This window comes from Aythya marila (assembly GCF_965140915.1).
Source record: "Aythya marila genome assembly, chromosome: 19".
NCBI lineage: Eukaryota > Metazoa > Chordata > Aves > Anseriformes > Anatidae > Aythya > Aythya marila.
Genome location: NC_139060.1, coordinates 887,732 through 905,993, shown reverse-complemented (window position 1 = coordinate 905,993; position 18,262 = coordinate 887,732). Strand labels below are relative to the sequence as shown.

Genomic DNA, 18,262 nt, shown 5'->3' with positions numbered 1-18,262 from the left:
TGTCCTCAGGGTAATTCTAATTTACATTTCAAAGTAATGTGCAGGGGAGGAGAAGGATGCATTGGAAGTCCATCCTCAATAAGGGGAATTTGCAGATCTGAACAGGAGATGGTGTGGACATTTACCAGGCAGCTGATGGCGCATTTTCCCTGCTGCCTCCATGACAGAGGCTCATATGTCAGCTAGGAACAGTGAGGTACAGCCAGGACAGCGAGAGGAAGAGAAGAGCTTTAGGAAGTGCTGTTAAAGGAAGACCTTTAGGAAGTGCTGGTATTTGCTGCTGTGAACCTGAGCACAAATGCTTAGAGCAGCAGGCTTCCTTCCAGGCTCTGCAGAAAGAGAATTTCCCAAACTGGCTCCCAGGAGAGGCTTTTAGCTGTGCGTGGGGTGCCCAGAGTGTGTTGCCTTCAACAGATCCATGCTCTCATTCCAATCCCTTGCAGTGTGTTGGCTGAGCTCTAACTCTGGGGGAAGTACCGTGGGCACTGTTTCCCAAGTGCTTCAGCAGCATCCACAGATACTCACGTGCCCAAGATAAGTGCGAGCCCCACAGCCATAGCATACGGTGGTCCCTGACCTCACAGGAGCATCATCAGTGTTGGGGCATGGAGGTGCAGCAGGAAGAGAGAGCAAACATGGCAGCTGCATGGTAGGCACTGCCCTTGTTTTGGCACAAGTCTTGCTAGCATGGTTTCTCAGCTGTTTGGAACTCTGCCTTTCTGGCTGCTAGCTGAGTTGTCTGATTTTTCATTCTTTATGGGGAGAGTTCATACTGGGGAAAAATGTGGTTTTATTACTTCTCCTCACCCACACCTATAACTTAACTTGGTACAGCGTTGTGTCTGTTGAGCAAAATCCTTTGTGATACTATATTCTGAAACAGAACTGAATGAGAATGGTGAAAAAAAGACTTTGGATTTGCAGAAGATGGTGGCTGTCCCAGCTGTGCTCTTGTACCCACATGAATGCAAAGTAAGCAGAGGTTGCATTTCATTGTGGATGAACAAGGAGCTACAGTCCTTGTCACTCTTTGGAAAAATAAGGGCAAATTGTGGCTCTGCCATTAAAAGTCATTTAGAACACATGTTCTCAGTAAGAAATGCAGAATGGATCAGTGCGAAGGGCATGGATTGCTGCCACCCTGCTGCTCAGGATGTTGCATCCACCAAGGTCTGGTCAGCTCTGCGTCAGAATACTAAGTCCTGCTCATGGCTTCTGCAGCTTCTGATGTGTTGACTCCCCTTTGCTGGTCCTGCCTCTGAAACTGAGGAAGGTCGATTGCTGCATTAGCCTGGCTGTCAGGTCATCTTTGAGCTGGATGCACCCAGGCTGAAACATGGCAATTACAGCAAAAGGAGCAGGGAAAAGCAGGAAGCTGCTGAAGCTGAGCAGGGAACGTGCCCTTGGGAGCATGCTTCCTAGGGGCACTGTGGGCACGGTACCTCTTGTTGTGTGAATGTCTCAATGGTTTGGGGAAGATTTCCCCGTTTCATTCATAGGTGTGTTGGAGGCCTCATCTCCTGCTAGTGTTGCTGACACACCATGGAGCCTCTCTTGAAAGGTGGGTCTGGGACATCGTGGCTGGACCAGAGTGTTGCAGTAACATGATCCCAGTTCTTCTGCTTTTTTTTTTTTTTTTAAGAAAGTTAAAATATCTATTTTGACAGGTGACCGTAAATTCTAGTTTTATGATATCTTTACCTACTCCACTGGTTGTGTACCGTGTTAAGTATCTCTCCCAACACTCTATGATAAATTCAGGTAAGAACAAATTTATGAAAAAAGCCTCCTACAAAGCAAAAGAAGAATGTCACTCCCATTTCCCACTGGCTAATACGCAGTGCATATAACATGCTTTTTAAAAATAATACAGCATTTTACCTTCTGTATCTTTATTCTTTATTGTATCTACTTTCTCGTAGGTTATCTTTTTTTTTTCTTTTTTTTTTTTTAATCCAACACAGAACACAGAATTTCACAATGTGTATTATATAGTACCTGTATATTCTAAAAATTGTTTTGGTATATTTCAAATATTATTTTAGATAGGCAGGAGAAATTCCATATGGAATCATTTTCTGAAGTTCAAAAATATTTAAACAAGTTTGGAATGTTTATGTTGTGTGCACTCATTAAAAGTGGGTACAATAAAAACACTTAGAATGTGTGAAAATCTAAAATTTCCTATTGAGGAATTTTGTTTTTCAGTTAAGTCAGCTTGTTCTTAGAGATTGAACATGTGTCTGAAGAGAATGTTTCTGTTTGTTTTTTGCATCATCGAAGTGGCGTTTCTGTTCCCTATTAGCCTTCTCTTCTACAAATCCAGCACGCATTTGATATGAGCCACAGACACTTTTCTGGAAAAAAAAATGAGGCAAAGTAGATTTTGATAAGAGATTTTGTTTAATTCTTAATCCATGTAGTATACTATTCATTGGATTTCTGTTTCAATCATGACATTTAAATAACCTGTGACACTGCTGAAACAGGGGGTTGCTGAATATCGCTCTGCTCACTCCTCTCCCTCTGCCAGTTTGTAGATTGCCTGTACATCTATAGATCTTTATTCTTAAGTGCAAACCGACTAGGTGCATTTCTGTTGACATGGAAATGTCTGGAACCGTTGTTTTCTTTTCAGAAAAATATCTCAAATGTTTTTGCAGATTGATGAGACTTTTCACAGAAGATGGTTTTCAGGGATCTATTGCAGGGGCTCACAAAACAATGGATAGTACTAAAAATTAACTGATTGTTTAGAGGGGTATTGTACATTTTGCATATTTTGTTGTATATTTCATTAAACATTTATTAAAATCCTGTTAATTTTCAAGGCAAAGGTGTAAGCTGTCTGCCTAGAGAAGGTTTAAGCATTTGCATATTAGTCTTGACCTTCCTTGTACTTCCTATCCAGGAATTTCAGCTGCAATTGACTACCTAGTATGTTCCTGCATTTCAATCACATAACCCCCTTTTCCTTTATTTATTTGTTTGTTTGTTTGTTTGTTTGTTTGTTTTTCCTTTTTTGCTTTTACTTTTTACATTCTGTATCTCTTAATTCATTGACTGTAATTCTTCCAGGTCTCATGCCGTGGGGTGTTCAATGGCTTTTGACACAAAGCAAAAGTGTTGAGAGATTTTTCACTGGTAAATTCTTCCTCTGGGGTTTGATGTCTCACTTTCCCTATGTGAGACACACAAGTAGCCTCAGTCAGAAAGTGGATTTGTCTTGCCAGGGCATTTCAGCAGAACTGGTGAATAATACAGCAGAATTTTGCAAGGATGCAATAGCAAAACCACTGCTTTACCTCACCAGCCTGCAGGCACATTTTTTGTTGTGATCACAGCAGGTTTTGAGTGATCTATGTACAAAGGAAAAAGAGAGAATGAACAGAAAGCAGTTTATGGCTTTCCTCAAAGACACTTTTCTAACTCAAAAATATAAGCCTTGTGGTTTATATGGTTTTGAAATGTAACCACAGATATTGAGAACTGGAAAAGATCTGATTTACCATCTCCTTCAATTTTGGTACCAGATTCAGGGCAGAGGAAATGTATTTTTGTAATGAAAAATATTAAAAGGAAATATGTTAATATCTTTAAAATAAATAAATAAAATTCATGAACATATTTAGAGAAACTATCATATGAAAAAAAATCTACATCATTTGTGCCTTGATGGAGTATGTGTAGATGTGTCTCTGCAACCTCCACCAAAGTGTTGTAATCTTGTTTTGGTGAAGCTCTACTAGATGTTTAATGGTTCCAACTCCCTTTCTTTGGAGCAGCAAAAGATCAATGTCAGACTAAGGGCTTCGTCTTCAAGCTTGATCTCGGAACTGAATGGGGTTAACTTTTCTTCAAAAAGAAAGATTCTTGATGTTTTTGATATGTAGAAGGTATTTTTCTGGCCTCCAGGACCTATCCTTGCTTTTGCAAACACTGTTCTGTTATCATGTTAATATGCCTATCAATCTTTATCTTAGTAATTGCTGTTTCTTGCTCCTACAGCTGTGGCTGGAGGTTGGTCCAATCATTTTCTTGTTCTTGTCCCCTGATTTGATCCCAGATGCATTTGTGGTTCAGTTATGACCATTTGGTTTTCAGATACTTTACTTTGTTCTTTCTTCCCTTCTATTTCTTTCTCGCTCCCTTTTGCATTGAGCAAGCTCTCCCCATTTGCTCTGGAAAGCTTATGAAACTCTTCATAAGGCCCTTGTCCCTCATCCTTGGATATCCTGGCATTAGTTTCCTGCTGTTTCTTCAGTCCTTTCTCAGATGTGGGTGAGCAGGATCTTGTCTGGTATTCCGATGGGAGCTTAACAGTACTGTTACTGCCAAAGACAGTTCTCACTCTTTCTGGGTGCCTGGAGAGCTGGGTGCCTGGAGAGCTAAGGGGGGAGTCCAGTCCCCAGAGAGATCCTGCTGGAGCATGAAAAGAGGAATTTTTCTTCATTTTTTTCAGCAGACAAAATGATGCAGACCTTCCCATCTACATCTTCTTTCCTAGCTTGAGGTTGCAAGGTAGAACAGCTCAATGTCCAGTGTGAACTATAGCGGCTTTCCCCTCTGGTGGGGCTGGCAAAAGAAGAGTGGTGCTTTGTGCTCTCATTTGTTTGGCTCTAGCAGTGTCTGCTTGCCAGTTGTTTGTTACATAGAGCCTCTGACCATGTTTCATCCCCAGGTACTTCCAAGGTTTTGCCTGGTAAGGGAAGAGACCAAACCATTTGGACATCAGCATGCTGCAGTACTGTTTCGGTACTTTCTTTCCTTGTTTAATCCCCGCTCTGGAGAATCACCTGGGAGATGCCTCCCCATTATCCACAAGGAAGCGCAGGAGCGAGCACTTCACGTGTGGCCGAGCAGCCAGAGGAGCAGCTGCAGGCGAGAGGGGCTCTGCTCCCCAGCCCTGGCTGCCCCAGCACCGTAGGGAAGTCACCCTGCTGGGGGTACTTCTACTCCCAGGGCACAGGAGGGATGGGCAACGCCGTTTCCCATTCACCTGTGCCTGCACAGTAGCATGCTGGCAAGATACTGAAGTGTTTAAAAGTGACTGGAGGGATGGTTTTCATGCGAGTGTGTATTGAAATAAGGGCGAGGTTGGATTTCAGCAACAGGGAGGTAAGGTAGGAAAAAATCACATAAGAGCAGGGCTTGTTTTGTTGATTGAGGTTTAGAAAGCATTTTAACCAGTTGAATTATTGGCTGTATCTGAAGTGAAACACTGCTTTCCTAACTGCTCTCATTTCCTGTATCATTCCAGCTTGTTCGCTGCATTAATTGGAGTTCAGATTTACAGTGTATTTGGTTACACACTGGGCTGCATTCTTTTTTTTTCCCTGTGTGTATAAATTTCTTTGGGAGTTGGGCCAAGTGGAGAGCGTATATATGCACACACACACACACGGGCTGAATTTCACTGTTAGTTGCTAATTTTGTGGGGAAAAGGGATCTGGATTTTTTTCTGTTTTCTTGTAAAAAGAGACTTTCCTTTTTCCAAAGAAGAGGCAGTAGCTGAGAACAGCCAGTGTTCAGAGAGTTCAAGATTTCAGAGCAGCAAGAGATGAGAGAAAATAGTATCTTATGAATTGTAAATGTGGCATTTTCAATTTGGCTGGTGTTTCCCAGAGGTTAGTGGATAATAAAAATGTTATCATTCTCCTGGCTCAACCAATAATCAGTTTGCTACTTAAAATATTTTTTAAATACTGTGCTTCAGAGTTGAGTTGGATGAGGGAGAGCTTTTCACAGTTGAAGTAGCTTTTTGTGACCTGAAATATGAAGTGAGACGGGATACTAAATGAGAAACCTAGCATTTTGAAACAAGTTATTTAGGAACTGTAGAAGGCAGAAGGTGATTTAAAGGATGTTTCCTTTTCAGTTGAACATTTTTCTTTTGGCTTTGTGAAAACATAAGTAGAGGTGCACTATATGTGTGAGGAGTGTTTTTTGAGAACTTGTAGATTTTCAGATTCACTCTTCATGTTTAAACTGTTGATACCAGTAGAAGATTTCCATTCAGAATATTGTGAGTCAAAGTTTTTAAGTAAATGACCATGAATTAAATAGAACCAGGTATTAAAATGTTACTGCTTTTAAAATTAAATATTCCTAAGTATTTAATTCAGAAATAATGATATGATGAATAATAGTAGGTAGAAAATAACAACCAATGCCAGTTTTCGTATACCTAGGTAAAAAGAAAAAGAGAGTAATTCCAAACAACCTTCTTCTGAAACATTTGACCACCCTTTATTTTTTATGCTTGACACTAATCCCAGCAATGTTTCACCTTTCCTCCTTCCTCAAGCACCACCTCAGCTGCATGCTGTCAAAGCACAGCCTGCTCCCAGGCTGACATGGGCGAGTTTGACTCCTGCTCGCCAGGGCTGGACAAGCAGAGCTTAGCTCCCCCAAAAAGTCACCCACTGCCTCTACCATCCACAGGGTGCAATGAGATTTGCATGTTAGAGCCATTTCGTTAAAAGTTTGTGTGTATTGATAATTCCTTTACAGGCTGCGAAAGGCTTACTCTTCTGGGATTGTTTTGTTTTAATATTAAGAAGAGAGAGCTGACGAGGACACCACTGTGGCTGTATTTGATGCATAGCAGCAGCATGATTTAGTTGTAAATGCACTGATACAGCTTTTCAGTATTTGAGCCAGTATGGGTGTTTAGTTAAAGCCGTGCATGGATGGTGTCTGTTATTTTGTTAGGATCTCAGAGTGAGGGGTTTTAGCACTTTAATCCTGACTGACAGTTGGAAGGTTGGTAGTTTCAAACACAGTGGCACAGAGTAGCTGATTTCTCTTCAGTCAAACAATGCACCAGTGTGTCTAGGCTGCCTGTACAGAGCCAATAAATCTGTTTTGTTTTGTTTTTCTCCCCCTTTTCTCTCTCTCCTTCTCTCTCTTTCTTCCCCCTCCTCCAGGCCAGGACCCACTCCTACTGCTGAAAACAATCCAGCTTCTCTGGACAAAGAAAGAGATGAAGAAGGTAAGGCTGTGTAGCCTCCCCTCCTCGCTGTGGTTAATAACTGCATGCAGAGCATGTCCAGACGCAGAATGCTTAGGTCAGACCAGCAATTCTTCATGATTGCTTTCAGTTCCAGCACACAGGGAAAGAGCCTGTGCATTTGCAGCAAGAAGTGAAAAGGTAGCTCTGTGTGATGTGAAGCAGTGAAGGGATTCCTATAAAAGAGATGAAGTTTACACGGCTGAGTTACAGGCGAAAAAAAATCAAAGTTGCTTTTGTTTACTTTAGAACATGTTTTTATCCATTAAAGTGAGTGTCTTGAGGAAGAAGGAAGAATATTTCTAGTAGCTGAAAAAATAAGGGTTGAAATCAATAGAAAAAGTGCATAAAAGTGCATTTTGCCAAGTGGAATGATATCAAAACCTTTGTGCTCAAGATTTTTTTTTACCCTTTTTTTGGTTTGGTTTGGTTTTGCCTTTTAGAGTGGTGAATGCAATTTATATTACCTCTCTAAAATTAGTGATATATTTTTATACAGCACCCTATGGGCTCTACGTGGAGATTTCTCAGAGGGAGTAAAATAGACTTCATCTAAATTTGGGTGCTTGCAAACTAACAAAAACACTAGATGTATCCGCTTGGTGGTGAGTTTCCCATGTTTAACTCTGTGCTGTTCAGGCATGTTCATAGAAGAAATGTTCATTTCTAAAAGACCCCAGAGCCAGCAGCTCACCATGTAGCTGTGGAATGTTCCCTATGTGAAACGGCTGCCATGGCTATGTTGATGTACGTGCTCCATCCTAGGTATCTGAAGCGTTTGGTCATTGTCCTTGTCTGGTGCACTGAGACTTTCCATTACTGATTACAGTCTGTGGTTCCCAGCCTGAATAATTAAACAACTGGAAACCCAGTGTGAGAGGTGCCTTTCCAAAGCCCGTCACTGACATAAACTTGAGCTCAGCAACTTGGAAGCTTTGAGCTTTCTATCAAGTTTTGTTAGAGTTAGAGGAAAAAAATAGTATTAGTTAGGTCTTGAGGGAAGTTAATCCCGCAGAACAACAGTAGGAAATAATCATCAAAATCTCTATGCTGTATACCCTGGGATGTGTGTGGATTGTGAAGAAAAATATTCTGAAAAAGACAAAGCATCCCATCGATGTGTCCTTGGGCAGAGAGCACCGCAGCTTTTCTGCTGAGGGTGGAAAAGCTTGAGGATCCCCATGAGTCATACTGGCAGCTCCGCTCATTGAGTTTGCTTGCTTCTGGACTGATCACCCCAGTAATGGTTTTGCAGAGCATGCGTGCTGAGGCTTCACAGCAGGGCAGGCCCTGTCCTCTTAGTGCCCGTCCTTCAGCCTGTGCTGCCTGCCTGCAGGTGTGGGCAGCACCACGGCTCGGAGCCCAGGGGATGTGTTTCTGAAGCAGGAGGAAAGTAATTTTGGAGAGATGAGGAAGCGGCACAGTGAGATCAGGCGGTGGCACAGCAGCAGCTGGTTCTAAGGTGGGGAGCCCAGGACAAATGTCCCCAGTAGTTTCTGACATGTACCTGTCACACTAGCACTAAGATGCCCTGATCTTCAGGTGTGCACCCACAGCAATGCACTTTTTTCAGGAGTACCTGCTGCGCTGCCCTCTGCGTGTAACTCAGTGCCTTGTGCTGCTCTTGTCCTAAGCACATCAGTATCTGACATTCCAGTTAAAATAAATGAGGGAAGTTGACTTAAATAGAGCATCGCCTGCTTCATTGACATTTAAATGGCAGAGAGCTGCTTTGCCTTTTGCTGTGTGGGAGTGTAAGTCAATACTGTCTATTAACTCGTGTGAATCAGTCATCTCCATTAGATGATGCCTGTCAGTCTCAAATCAGTGCACATCATCAGAAACAAGGTACCTGTCCCTGATGTGACCTCAGTCCTGGAACATGGTTATAGGAAGTAATCATTTTCTACATAAGAATGATAGTTTTGCAATAATAGATGCATCAGCACACTGCCCTGAGCTGTGAAATAAGGGATCAAAACAGAATGAAGGAGTGTGTAGTTTGAACATCAGCAAAATTTTCCTATTCCCATGATCTGTCAGGCTGTAGAAATCCCCCAAGGAATATTCCCTGCCATGGGAATCAATTGAAATGGAAATGGCAATTACATGTTTAAGAGGAATCCTTTTCTGGCAGAGACAGGAGCCAGGCAGCACAGCACTCTTTCCTATCTGATTTAGGTGTCTCATGTGTTTTTATTTTTATTTTTTTCATTGGTTGGTTATTTCCCCTCAAACAACACATATCATAATTGAAGTCTTCAGATTGTTAGGAAGTTTTGGAGAAGGCTTTGCCCCTGTTTAAAAGTGGAGCAGATAGGAATTCAGGACTAAGCCTAGATGTGTTGTCAATACTCTTGCCAGTTGTGTAAGTGTTTGGAGATGCTCTGCGTGTGAAAGCAGACTTGGGCTTTTGCAGGACGTGGTGTCTGCTGGCAACCATCCTGCCAAAGCCCAGGCTCTGGTTCCAGCTGAAGGAGGAGCTGAGTGGTGTGGTGAAAGCTCTTGTTCAGTCTAAATGTGCTGAAGTGGGGCTTTGGGGAAAAAAAAGAAAAAAAGAGAGGCCATTTATAAACAGTGCAATTCAGTTGGCCAGTTGCTTTGTTTTCCTTTGGCTGCTGTGTTGGATATTTGTGGTTGGATAAGATCTTGCCTTCTCCTTCTGCAGAATCTTGCAGTAAAGTTGGAGCCCTATGTTTAACATTGCAAATTCTTACCACAGTGAAACGTACTTACAGGGAGAAAACTGTTATCTAAAGTCACATCTTTGTTAGTCATCAGCTTTTTCTTACTGCATTTGATAATCTAGTGAGAAGGAAACCATTTCTGTCATAACTGATAGGTTTTGTGGTTTTTCCCAACATGAAAGACATTATGGAAAATAACTGTCTTCCAGTAAATATTGTTGATGAATAAAAAAAGAACAAATTCATTGGCAAATTTTCTGTAGATTTTCTTTTGTTTTTTTCATGCCATTCTTCAAACTTTATGTTGTTTCCATTGGAAGCCATGACTGAAGCCATCATATACAGTAAATTACAAGTGCTGGCTGCAGGCAGGAATGAGCATCTTTTGGATTTTGCTTTTTAGCCAGAAAAGAAAGAGAGCAGCTGCTCTTAGTGATTTCTTGTTTTCTGTCTCTGCTTTTGCCTTGCTCCATGCCAGTACATGTACCATGCAGTGAAAGGTCCCGTGTGGGTACTGAAGGATGCCACTTCTTCACCCTGCCAACCCTCCGAGCACCTTGGAAACTACTTCTAATGTAAACATTATAAAGATATTGCTCAGTACTGCTAATTTATCACTTCTACCAGATGGGTAGTAAGTAGCCTATTAACATTCACAAAGTGAGTGTACAATTCCTGCACATTTCTAAACACATCACCCTGGGATTCCTTAGATTTATGGCGTGGTTCTTTCCCAAGTTCCAAGCCCCTTCCTATAGCCTTTAGTTCTGCTGAGGTGTGCAGTGCCTGCCGTGTGGAGGCAGCAGGCAGCCTACAGCAAATACCTTGCTCAGATTGGTTTCGAGCAAAGAATGGATTTACATTTATAGTATTGCAATATGACAGATTGTGAACTTGGATCTTCCTTTCTTTTTATTCCTGTATGTAAAACCCAAACTATTTCAGTACTCCCAAATATTGAGGAGCCATTGTGGCTGAAGTGGATATAAGGTCAAATATGAACATTTGTGGTACAGGAGGAGGGGCTTATCTGAGTTATTACTTGCGTGTCTCTTAGAAGATGAGTAGGTTTTTGAGCCCAGTTATCTACCTTCAGTATCACTATTTTCTTAATAACACCCTTTTTCCAGCTCACTTCTTTTCTGCCCCTCCCCCAAATCCCAAGCCCCTTTGTCTGTTTCACGGAACAACTTCTCTGTCTTTATGGGATAATTAGTGTGGACAATTGCTGCTTTTCCCATTGGGTTTGAGGTGCAGTGAGCCATGAAGGAATCTGTAATGACATGAAAAGTCACTGGAGGCGTGGATGGTGGCTGAATAGCAACAGTTACCTCTCTGAATAGATTAAATTAAAAAAAATAAAGCTTTGTGTACAGCCGGGGGAAGGGAGGATTCACTAATCTTTTTGTACATGACAATGTGGTTTTGTATCTCAGCAGCTCAAGGAAGAAATCGGGCGGGGCTTTGCAGGACTGGAAGACCCATTGGCAGGACTCCTGGACATACTGGAGAGCAGCACCGATTGGAAGGGGAAAGGGCATTCCCTTGGGTATTACATCACCAGTGAGTTGCAGCTTTGGATGAAAGAGCATCCTGCTGTTCAACAGGTTAGAAAATGAGAGCAAGAGAGCCTGGGGAAAGGAGAGGGCAATTGATTTTGATATCCCTCAAGTGTTCCCAATTTCACTTCATTCTGTAGTCTAGTGTCTTCTCTGCAGCCTCACAGAAAGGCAGTGTGACAAGGTGTGAAATTCTTACTGAGATGTTGCGATCTAGTGATGCTGGCCTGAAAATGAAATAACATTAGAAACTATGATGTGAGACCTCTGTTTCCCCTTCCAAGCTGGGATTTCCATCTTTCCAGATCAAACCACTTTGATCAAGCATCAGTCTTACAGCCTTTGCTTTACTGGAGGCTTTCCCACTGGAACTCACATCGCTGCTGTCAGGATAAACCCAACTGCAGTAATCTGCTCTGCATATTCTTCCAGTTCTGCAAATAGAAGCCAGTTACCGTATGATTGCTTAACTCTTACCATCTGGTGGGGAGCTTTTATCATTGGGAATGCAGAAAATGGTAACAGTACGACTTTTCAGCGGCTGAATGATTCGCTTTGTAATTTTGGGTCATCAGATTTTACATCCTAATGTTTGCCATTCCTTATGGCTTCGTGTATTCTGACCTACCAGGATTTTCCTTTTTTATATGGTTTTACCTCTGAACTGCTTACACTTTTACTTTAACAATTTTACTTTACATACTTTTATATGTGTTGTTTCATTTCCCATTCTTCCAAGTGGTTCTTTTAAGACTTTGAGCTGTATTTAGATCCTCAAAGAGCATTACCATTACAGTATCTGCAAAGTGCAGTGAAATGCTACTGACACTGAAATTCCTGTGTCATAAGAAAATGGTCATATAAGAACACAAGGATTAATACTTGTGTCTGTGTATCTTGCTACAATGCTTTTGCTTTTCCTGTTGTTCCTGCACCCAGGAGCAAGCCTGGGAATGAAAGCTGAATTCTTAGCCTTGATAGGTGAGATGTCCCTTGAGGGGAGTTGCTGGATTCAAAGAATTTCTTCTGGGAACTAGAGGGGAGAATTTCTAAATAGCTGTGTTAGTAAAAGAGGGCATTTTTCCAGTTTCGTATTTTACTTTTGCACAAGGCCATATGCCTTTTCCAGAATTATCCTGCAAACATTTAATGTTTTTAAATTGGATGCTGTGAAAAAAATGTGTATCATATTGTTCTGATTTCTGCTTGCAGACTCCATGGGGAAATTGGAGAATCCCTTCCCAAGAAATTGGCTTCTTCCACTGTTTAAACAAGCTGCATTTTCAACTGCCATTGAATTGTAGCCATCTTTACTAAATCTGTGTTTGATTTCTTTTTTTCTTTTTTTCTTTTTTTTTTTTTAAATAGTCTGGCATGAAGCTGAAGAAGCTGCAGACCCGCGTACTCAGAATACTAGCCCAGTGCCCAGCTAATCTTCTTGACCCTCTGATTAGCATTTACCAGCTCCATACAGCAGACCGGAACTATTTGCTTGGACATGTCAGTCATCTTTATCACAGGGGCGATTACAAAGAGGTGGGTCATGTCTTTCAAATAAATTTACCTTCCCGGCTCTCTAGTTCTCTGTTAAGGTCTGTGTCCTTTTTTGGATGCATTTCAATGTGAATTCCATTTCATCACAGCAGCTGCACACTGTGAATGGTACTGCTTAGCATGGTCTTCTTATGTACAAGAGTAGACTGTGTTCAACCTAATTTTTTCAAATCACTGAATACAGAATACTAGTGAGTCCTTCCTCTAACCCTTTTTTGACCTTTGAAAGTAATAGGTTAATAGGGTTTAATTTGGAGAATCTAAGAGGATAGATGTATTCGGTTTTTTCTTCCTTGTCATTGGCAAGAAAAGAAGGGATTTTAGTAGTTGGTCATAGACCTGCTGTGCTATCTCCAGTCTGCCTGCAGCGAGAAGGGGTTAGAAAATTTCTACTCCCACATATAAGCAAAAGGTTCTCAGCTTGAGGAATCTTATGTGTATGTGTTATTACTCATGTATTTGAGTTTGAGTGACTGACACTGGCAGAAGTTCGCTAAAATCAGGATTTGGTATATTCACCCTGTAGTTTAGGTTTCTTATAGCATCTCTGGTATCACCATTTGCTGATATCCTTGAGAGTGTTTTCAGGAACAAAATACAATACTGTTAATTAAAAAAAAAAAAAAAAGAAGAAGAAGAAGAAGTTTATTCGTTTTCTCAAAGGGAAATAGTTTGCTTTGACAGTGTAAAGCAGCCTGACCTTGCTTAGCAAAAGAAAAACATCAAATAGCATTTTTATAAGTCCTATTCTTCACTAAAGCTCAATTACAAAGTAAGGTCGTAGAATTCCATTATTTCTGATTTTTTGAAAATAGAAAATAAGCTATTTAATGTGTGATTAGAAGTTCATAGTTAGCTACTTGAAGTATACTTTCTTGCTCAGTAAGTCGTGAGTGTTTGAAAATCCTAACAAAAGTATATTATTTGACTATATTTAAGTGTGATTTTTAAATCCATGTCTTCAAAGATATTTATTATTGTCTTTTAGAAATGCAGTTCTTTCTAGATCTGGTTTTGGAAAGCTCCAAATTTTTGGTGGAATTTGTTTTTCAGTTCTTTCGTCCACAGAAAAGCTGATTTGCTAATCATTCCAAGTGTGAAGAACAGGAAAGCTCAATTTGTGATTACCCTCAGCCATGACTTTCTTCTAGCGTTGTTTTGTTGCCAGAAGGATGAACAGGATTATCTTCAAGAATAACAAGAAATCTTTTATTCCCCTTGGGGACTGATCATACCTAAATTCACAGCAACTAACCCCCCCCCAAAAAAAAAAAAAAAAAAAAAAAAAAGGAGCAAAAATGGAGCTAGGGCTCTGAACATTTACAATGGACTCTGGCCTGTCTTTTCTTCCTGTTCTTCCCCACCTTTCAGCTGGGACAGTAAGGCATGTTCAAGTGCAAGTTTTTTCGCTCGTGCTCATCTAAGAGGACAGAAGTCCTTATAATTCCTTGCTCTTATTATTTGTTTTTTGACCCACATGCCACATTTATTATAAGGCACCAAACTTATTCTATATTATTCATTATTCCATTTAACTATTTTGATGCATTTTATTCTATTGTGTTTGAATCCTAGAAGTCCACAGCTTTGATCCATGTGTTGACATTCCTTTCCCTCACAAAAGTTTTGGAGAAAGATCACTTCAGAAAACAAGATCCCAGAGTTCCCTGTGGACAGGCATGGCAGTTATGTATTTCTGAAGCTCATCTGGGCCTGCCTGTACTAACTCCATGTTAATAGCAGAACTGGGCAGAAGCTGAACCAGATTGTTAATCATACCAGCCTAAAGTTCTGCAGTTGAGATAAGCTGCTGCTTCTTGCTCATGAGCTGGAGTGCAGCCTCTCATAGTGGTAGACCTTCCATGTGTCAGTGTGCAAGTGTTGTGGGGCTGTCAGTTCATAATGAGAAGAAAGATTATAATATGTGTGGAGACAGTGGTACATTTGTTGGAAGATGGTGCAGGTGGAGGTAATCTTTTAGTCAAATATAGTAGCATAAAAGAGTAGCTGTTTTTAAGAGGCACCTTATTGAGATGTGGGATTGAGTTAGCTGGCCAGAGGATGGCAGTATTTCTCCCATGACATAGAACAAACTGATGAAGTGGCAATTAGAATAAAAACCAGGGACATAAAAGTGGGGTTTCTTTGGAGGTGTCTGGCAAGTTTGGTGTTTTCATCCATTCTTTTGTGAATGGGGTTTGCAGCTGCTGGAGTAATATGGTGTGGGGCCTTACATGACACTCCAGAGCAGTGAAGAGCGCTTCTGAGTCCTCTCCTCATGGCTCACAGAACATGAAAACTCCTATTTTAGAGGGGCAGACAGAGGGGTTGTAATGTCCATGTCTGGGCAGCTCCATTGGAAATACGGGCAGTTCCATCTGAAATACCTGTGTCTTCATCTCCTCTTAGGGTGGGTTGGGAACCCCTGAGGCTGCAGGCTGAGGCCAGCCATGAGGCACCGTGCATTGGGCAGGACCGGGGCGGCCGGCAGCACCACAGCCTTTCATCGGTGGCTCCTCAGGCATGCAGCCCCAAGTGACGGTGGATGGCTTTGTGGGAAGGGCGATGGCTGCTGGTGGGGCCTGGACAATGTGGGGATTCAGCAGACCGGGGGTAATGCAGTGCGAGCGAGTCTGTAAGAGGCCCTGAATAGGCCAGGCTGTGCTTGAGAAGAATGAGGGGTAGGCAGAAGGCAAGCTAGTGTTTCATGGTCATCTTATGTTACACTTCAGCCTTTCAAAGAGTGTCTGGGGCTGGTTGAATGAACCTCTCTTGCACTGCGAATGCGGGAGGCTAAAGACAAAGGAGACTCTTGTCACTCGCAGGCCTCTTTCGGGAATAAAAGCCATTGTCACATGAACAGGGGCAGTCTGGCAGGCTGTGCATGCTTCAGTGCCCCATGATATCGCTAAGTCTCGGCAGAAATCACATTCAGGGCCCTGTCAGCTTTGATTAGCGGGGTCTCATGACTTAATGTGCTGCGATATTTCATGTCTAAGGGTGGCGGCTGTCTTTCTGTGGAATGAATGCCCTCTATTGTCCACTGAGTTATTTTATTTACATTTTTTTAAACAGCTTATAAAGGTAAAAGATAGCTGTGCTTAAAAAAAATCAAATTCCTTTGCTTCTGGATCAGTAGTAAGTGCTGCTCAGGTCAGATACAGTGAAACTTGTTTTCACAGTCAGCATCAAAGTTCTTGTCTTGTTTAACAGCTTTATAGTAAATTCTGAACAGGTGGCAGTGGAGCTGGGTTTAGGAAGGAAACAATAAATAATCTTTTTAGCCTCTGACAACCAGAAATATTCCTGAGAGCGCTCCCACTCCAACTTCTCTCTGCCAGTGACTACCAGTGTGTCTTTCCCCCTTCATCTGTTTGTTTCATAAACAAGAACACAGGTCTAGCTTATTAGTGCAACAGGGAGTATTTACTTTTTAACAAGTTGTTGTTGCTCATTCTGACTTCTCTGTTTTCAAAAGCTGAGTGTATTTTTCTACCAATGTTTCATTTGTTAATTTATAAAAATAGGGAAGGAATTCTTCATATTAAGTTCAGTAAATATTTGCTGTTTCAATTTGAATAGTGTGGGTTATCTCATTTAAAAAATCAGTTGTTAAAATTTGTCATAAAATAAGTTGGAGTAGCCACAGGAAAAACTCCATAGACACAGAATACAAAGTTTTTGTCGGCATCGCATACTAATACAGAAATAGTTTGATAATTCGGTGATAAGAGCAGCTGATCAAAGAACTAATCTTAAAGGAATACAAATACGTTAAGGTCAGGAAATGCGTAGCTCAATCAGCAACATAACCTTAATCTTTTTCTGTAGCGATGTTTTGAACACTGTTTCAGGGGTGCTATTGCTTATAGTTCTACTTCATAGTGGTGCTTGAGTGCACATCATATATTTTTGCAAATGTGTCAATACATATCAGTGTTAAAATTGACTGATCACCATACTGGATGTTCAGATTTTAGATTTCTTCACTGTGAACTTTTTGAGCTATTCTCAGGACAGTGAAAAGTCTCTGATTTTGCTTCATTCTCCAATTCCACACTTAAATTGCAAAGGTTTGTTCATTTCATATGGTATTTGCATATGGAAACCAAGAAAAATGTTACAAGGGATGTTTCTCATGCAAAGATGATGGTGTCAGTCTCAGCCTCTTTTCTTATCAACTTGATCTACTGCTTTAGTTGCACATTGTCTGCAAGATGCATTGCCACTTGAACAGAGGTAGCCAACCTGCAGGCCATAGACAACTCCATAACCTGTTCCCAAGCACCACATCTTCTGGAGCCACTTTCTGCTGCTGGCATCTGTCTGCTGAAGTAGTTGGGAAAGAGCTTGAATGTTGCTGGGAAATAATAATTCAGATGGTAGTACTCTGCAATTAATACTGGGCTCTTGTCAAGCAAGGAGAGAGCTCTCTGAGAAGAGGTGTCAATGTGCATCAGACCTACTCATACAGAGAGGCTGGATCTGGAGAATCGGGTGAAGCTGGGTGGCCTGAGCACACAGGAAACTTGGGCAGTGCTGTAGAGGATCTTTAAGTTGTGAGGGTGCACTGACAAGTTAAACCAGGTTTAAAACTGCTTTGAGTGACCTGAGGAAGACAAATCACTGCAGTGTTTGTTTTAGTTCCCTTTTCCCTTCACCTGTATGCACACGTATTCCAGTCTTGACTTCTACTTCTCTCTTTCTTCCTAAAATTCTTTACATATGACTAACGCATCACCACCTACTTTTGACTGTCTCACCCCTTATAAAATAAGATCAGGCTCTCTTGAAAGTAGACCTGGTAAATCTCATGTTTTCTTGTTTCTGAAGATCTTCCCAAAGACAGCTGTGTATATTGTGTGCTCTTTAAGCAGGAAGTAATTAAACATATAACCTGATGTCATACACTATGCAGTGATGCATTGGGAGAGTTTGAGCAAAGTTGATTAGTGACAAGTTTGAAAGGAGTGATTCCAAAAACACAAAACAGATGTTCCCAATGATTAATAAGTGATGTACCTTTTACTCAATTATTTCTACCATTATTATGTATCTACACTTTGATCACCATGATTTGTCTTAGACATGACATTGGATCCTCCTCTGCAAATCTCACTCTGTTGTTTGGTCTGTTCTATGGGTTTTCAGAAATTCCTTCACCATTGGTTTAGAAATACTACCGTAAGTGAGGCATATTTACCTTTGTGTTGTCTCAACTTGCTTACAGCAGGGCTAAGTAATGCAGGAGTCATCAGAAACCATTTGTGTCTGTCCTTCATCATCACTCCAAGCAGCGTTACTAGCAAAAGGTTATTCCTCTGATGCTAACCCCACCGTGGGAAAATTGCCTAAATTGTCAGTGTAGACACCACCCAAGTGCACATGCCCTTGCAGATAAGATCTTGTGTGGCTTCCTGCGCTTCATACTGTATATGGAAAGAATAGTC

The 18,262-nt window shown here is 41.3% G+C and overlaps 1 protein-coding gene across 12 annotated transcripts in view; it reads left to right on the top strand.

Annotated features, from left to right (window-relative positions):
• Positions 1-18,262, top strand: part of EXD3 (exonuclease 3'-5' domain containing 3) — a 307,765-nt gene that overhangs the window by 92,955 nt on the left and 196,548 nt on the right. For 10 of the 12 annotated variants that reach the window (XM_082775660.1, XM_082775661.1, XM_082775659.1 and 7 more), the window contains 3 exons: positions 6,930-6,994; positions 11,136-11,306; positions 12,627-12,794. In XM_082775660.1, the coding sequence (XP_082631786.1) occupies positions 6,930-6,994; positions 11,136-11,306; positions 12,627-12,794 (404 nt within the window). The remainder of the gene's footprint in view (positions 1-6,929; positions 6,995-11,135; positions 11,307-12,626; positions 12,795-18,262) is intronic. The other 2 variants (XM_082775662.1, XM_082775656.1) reach the window with 1 other exon arrangement.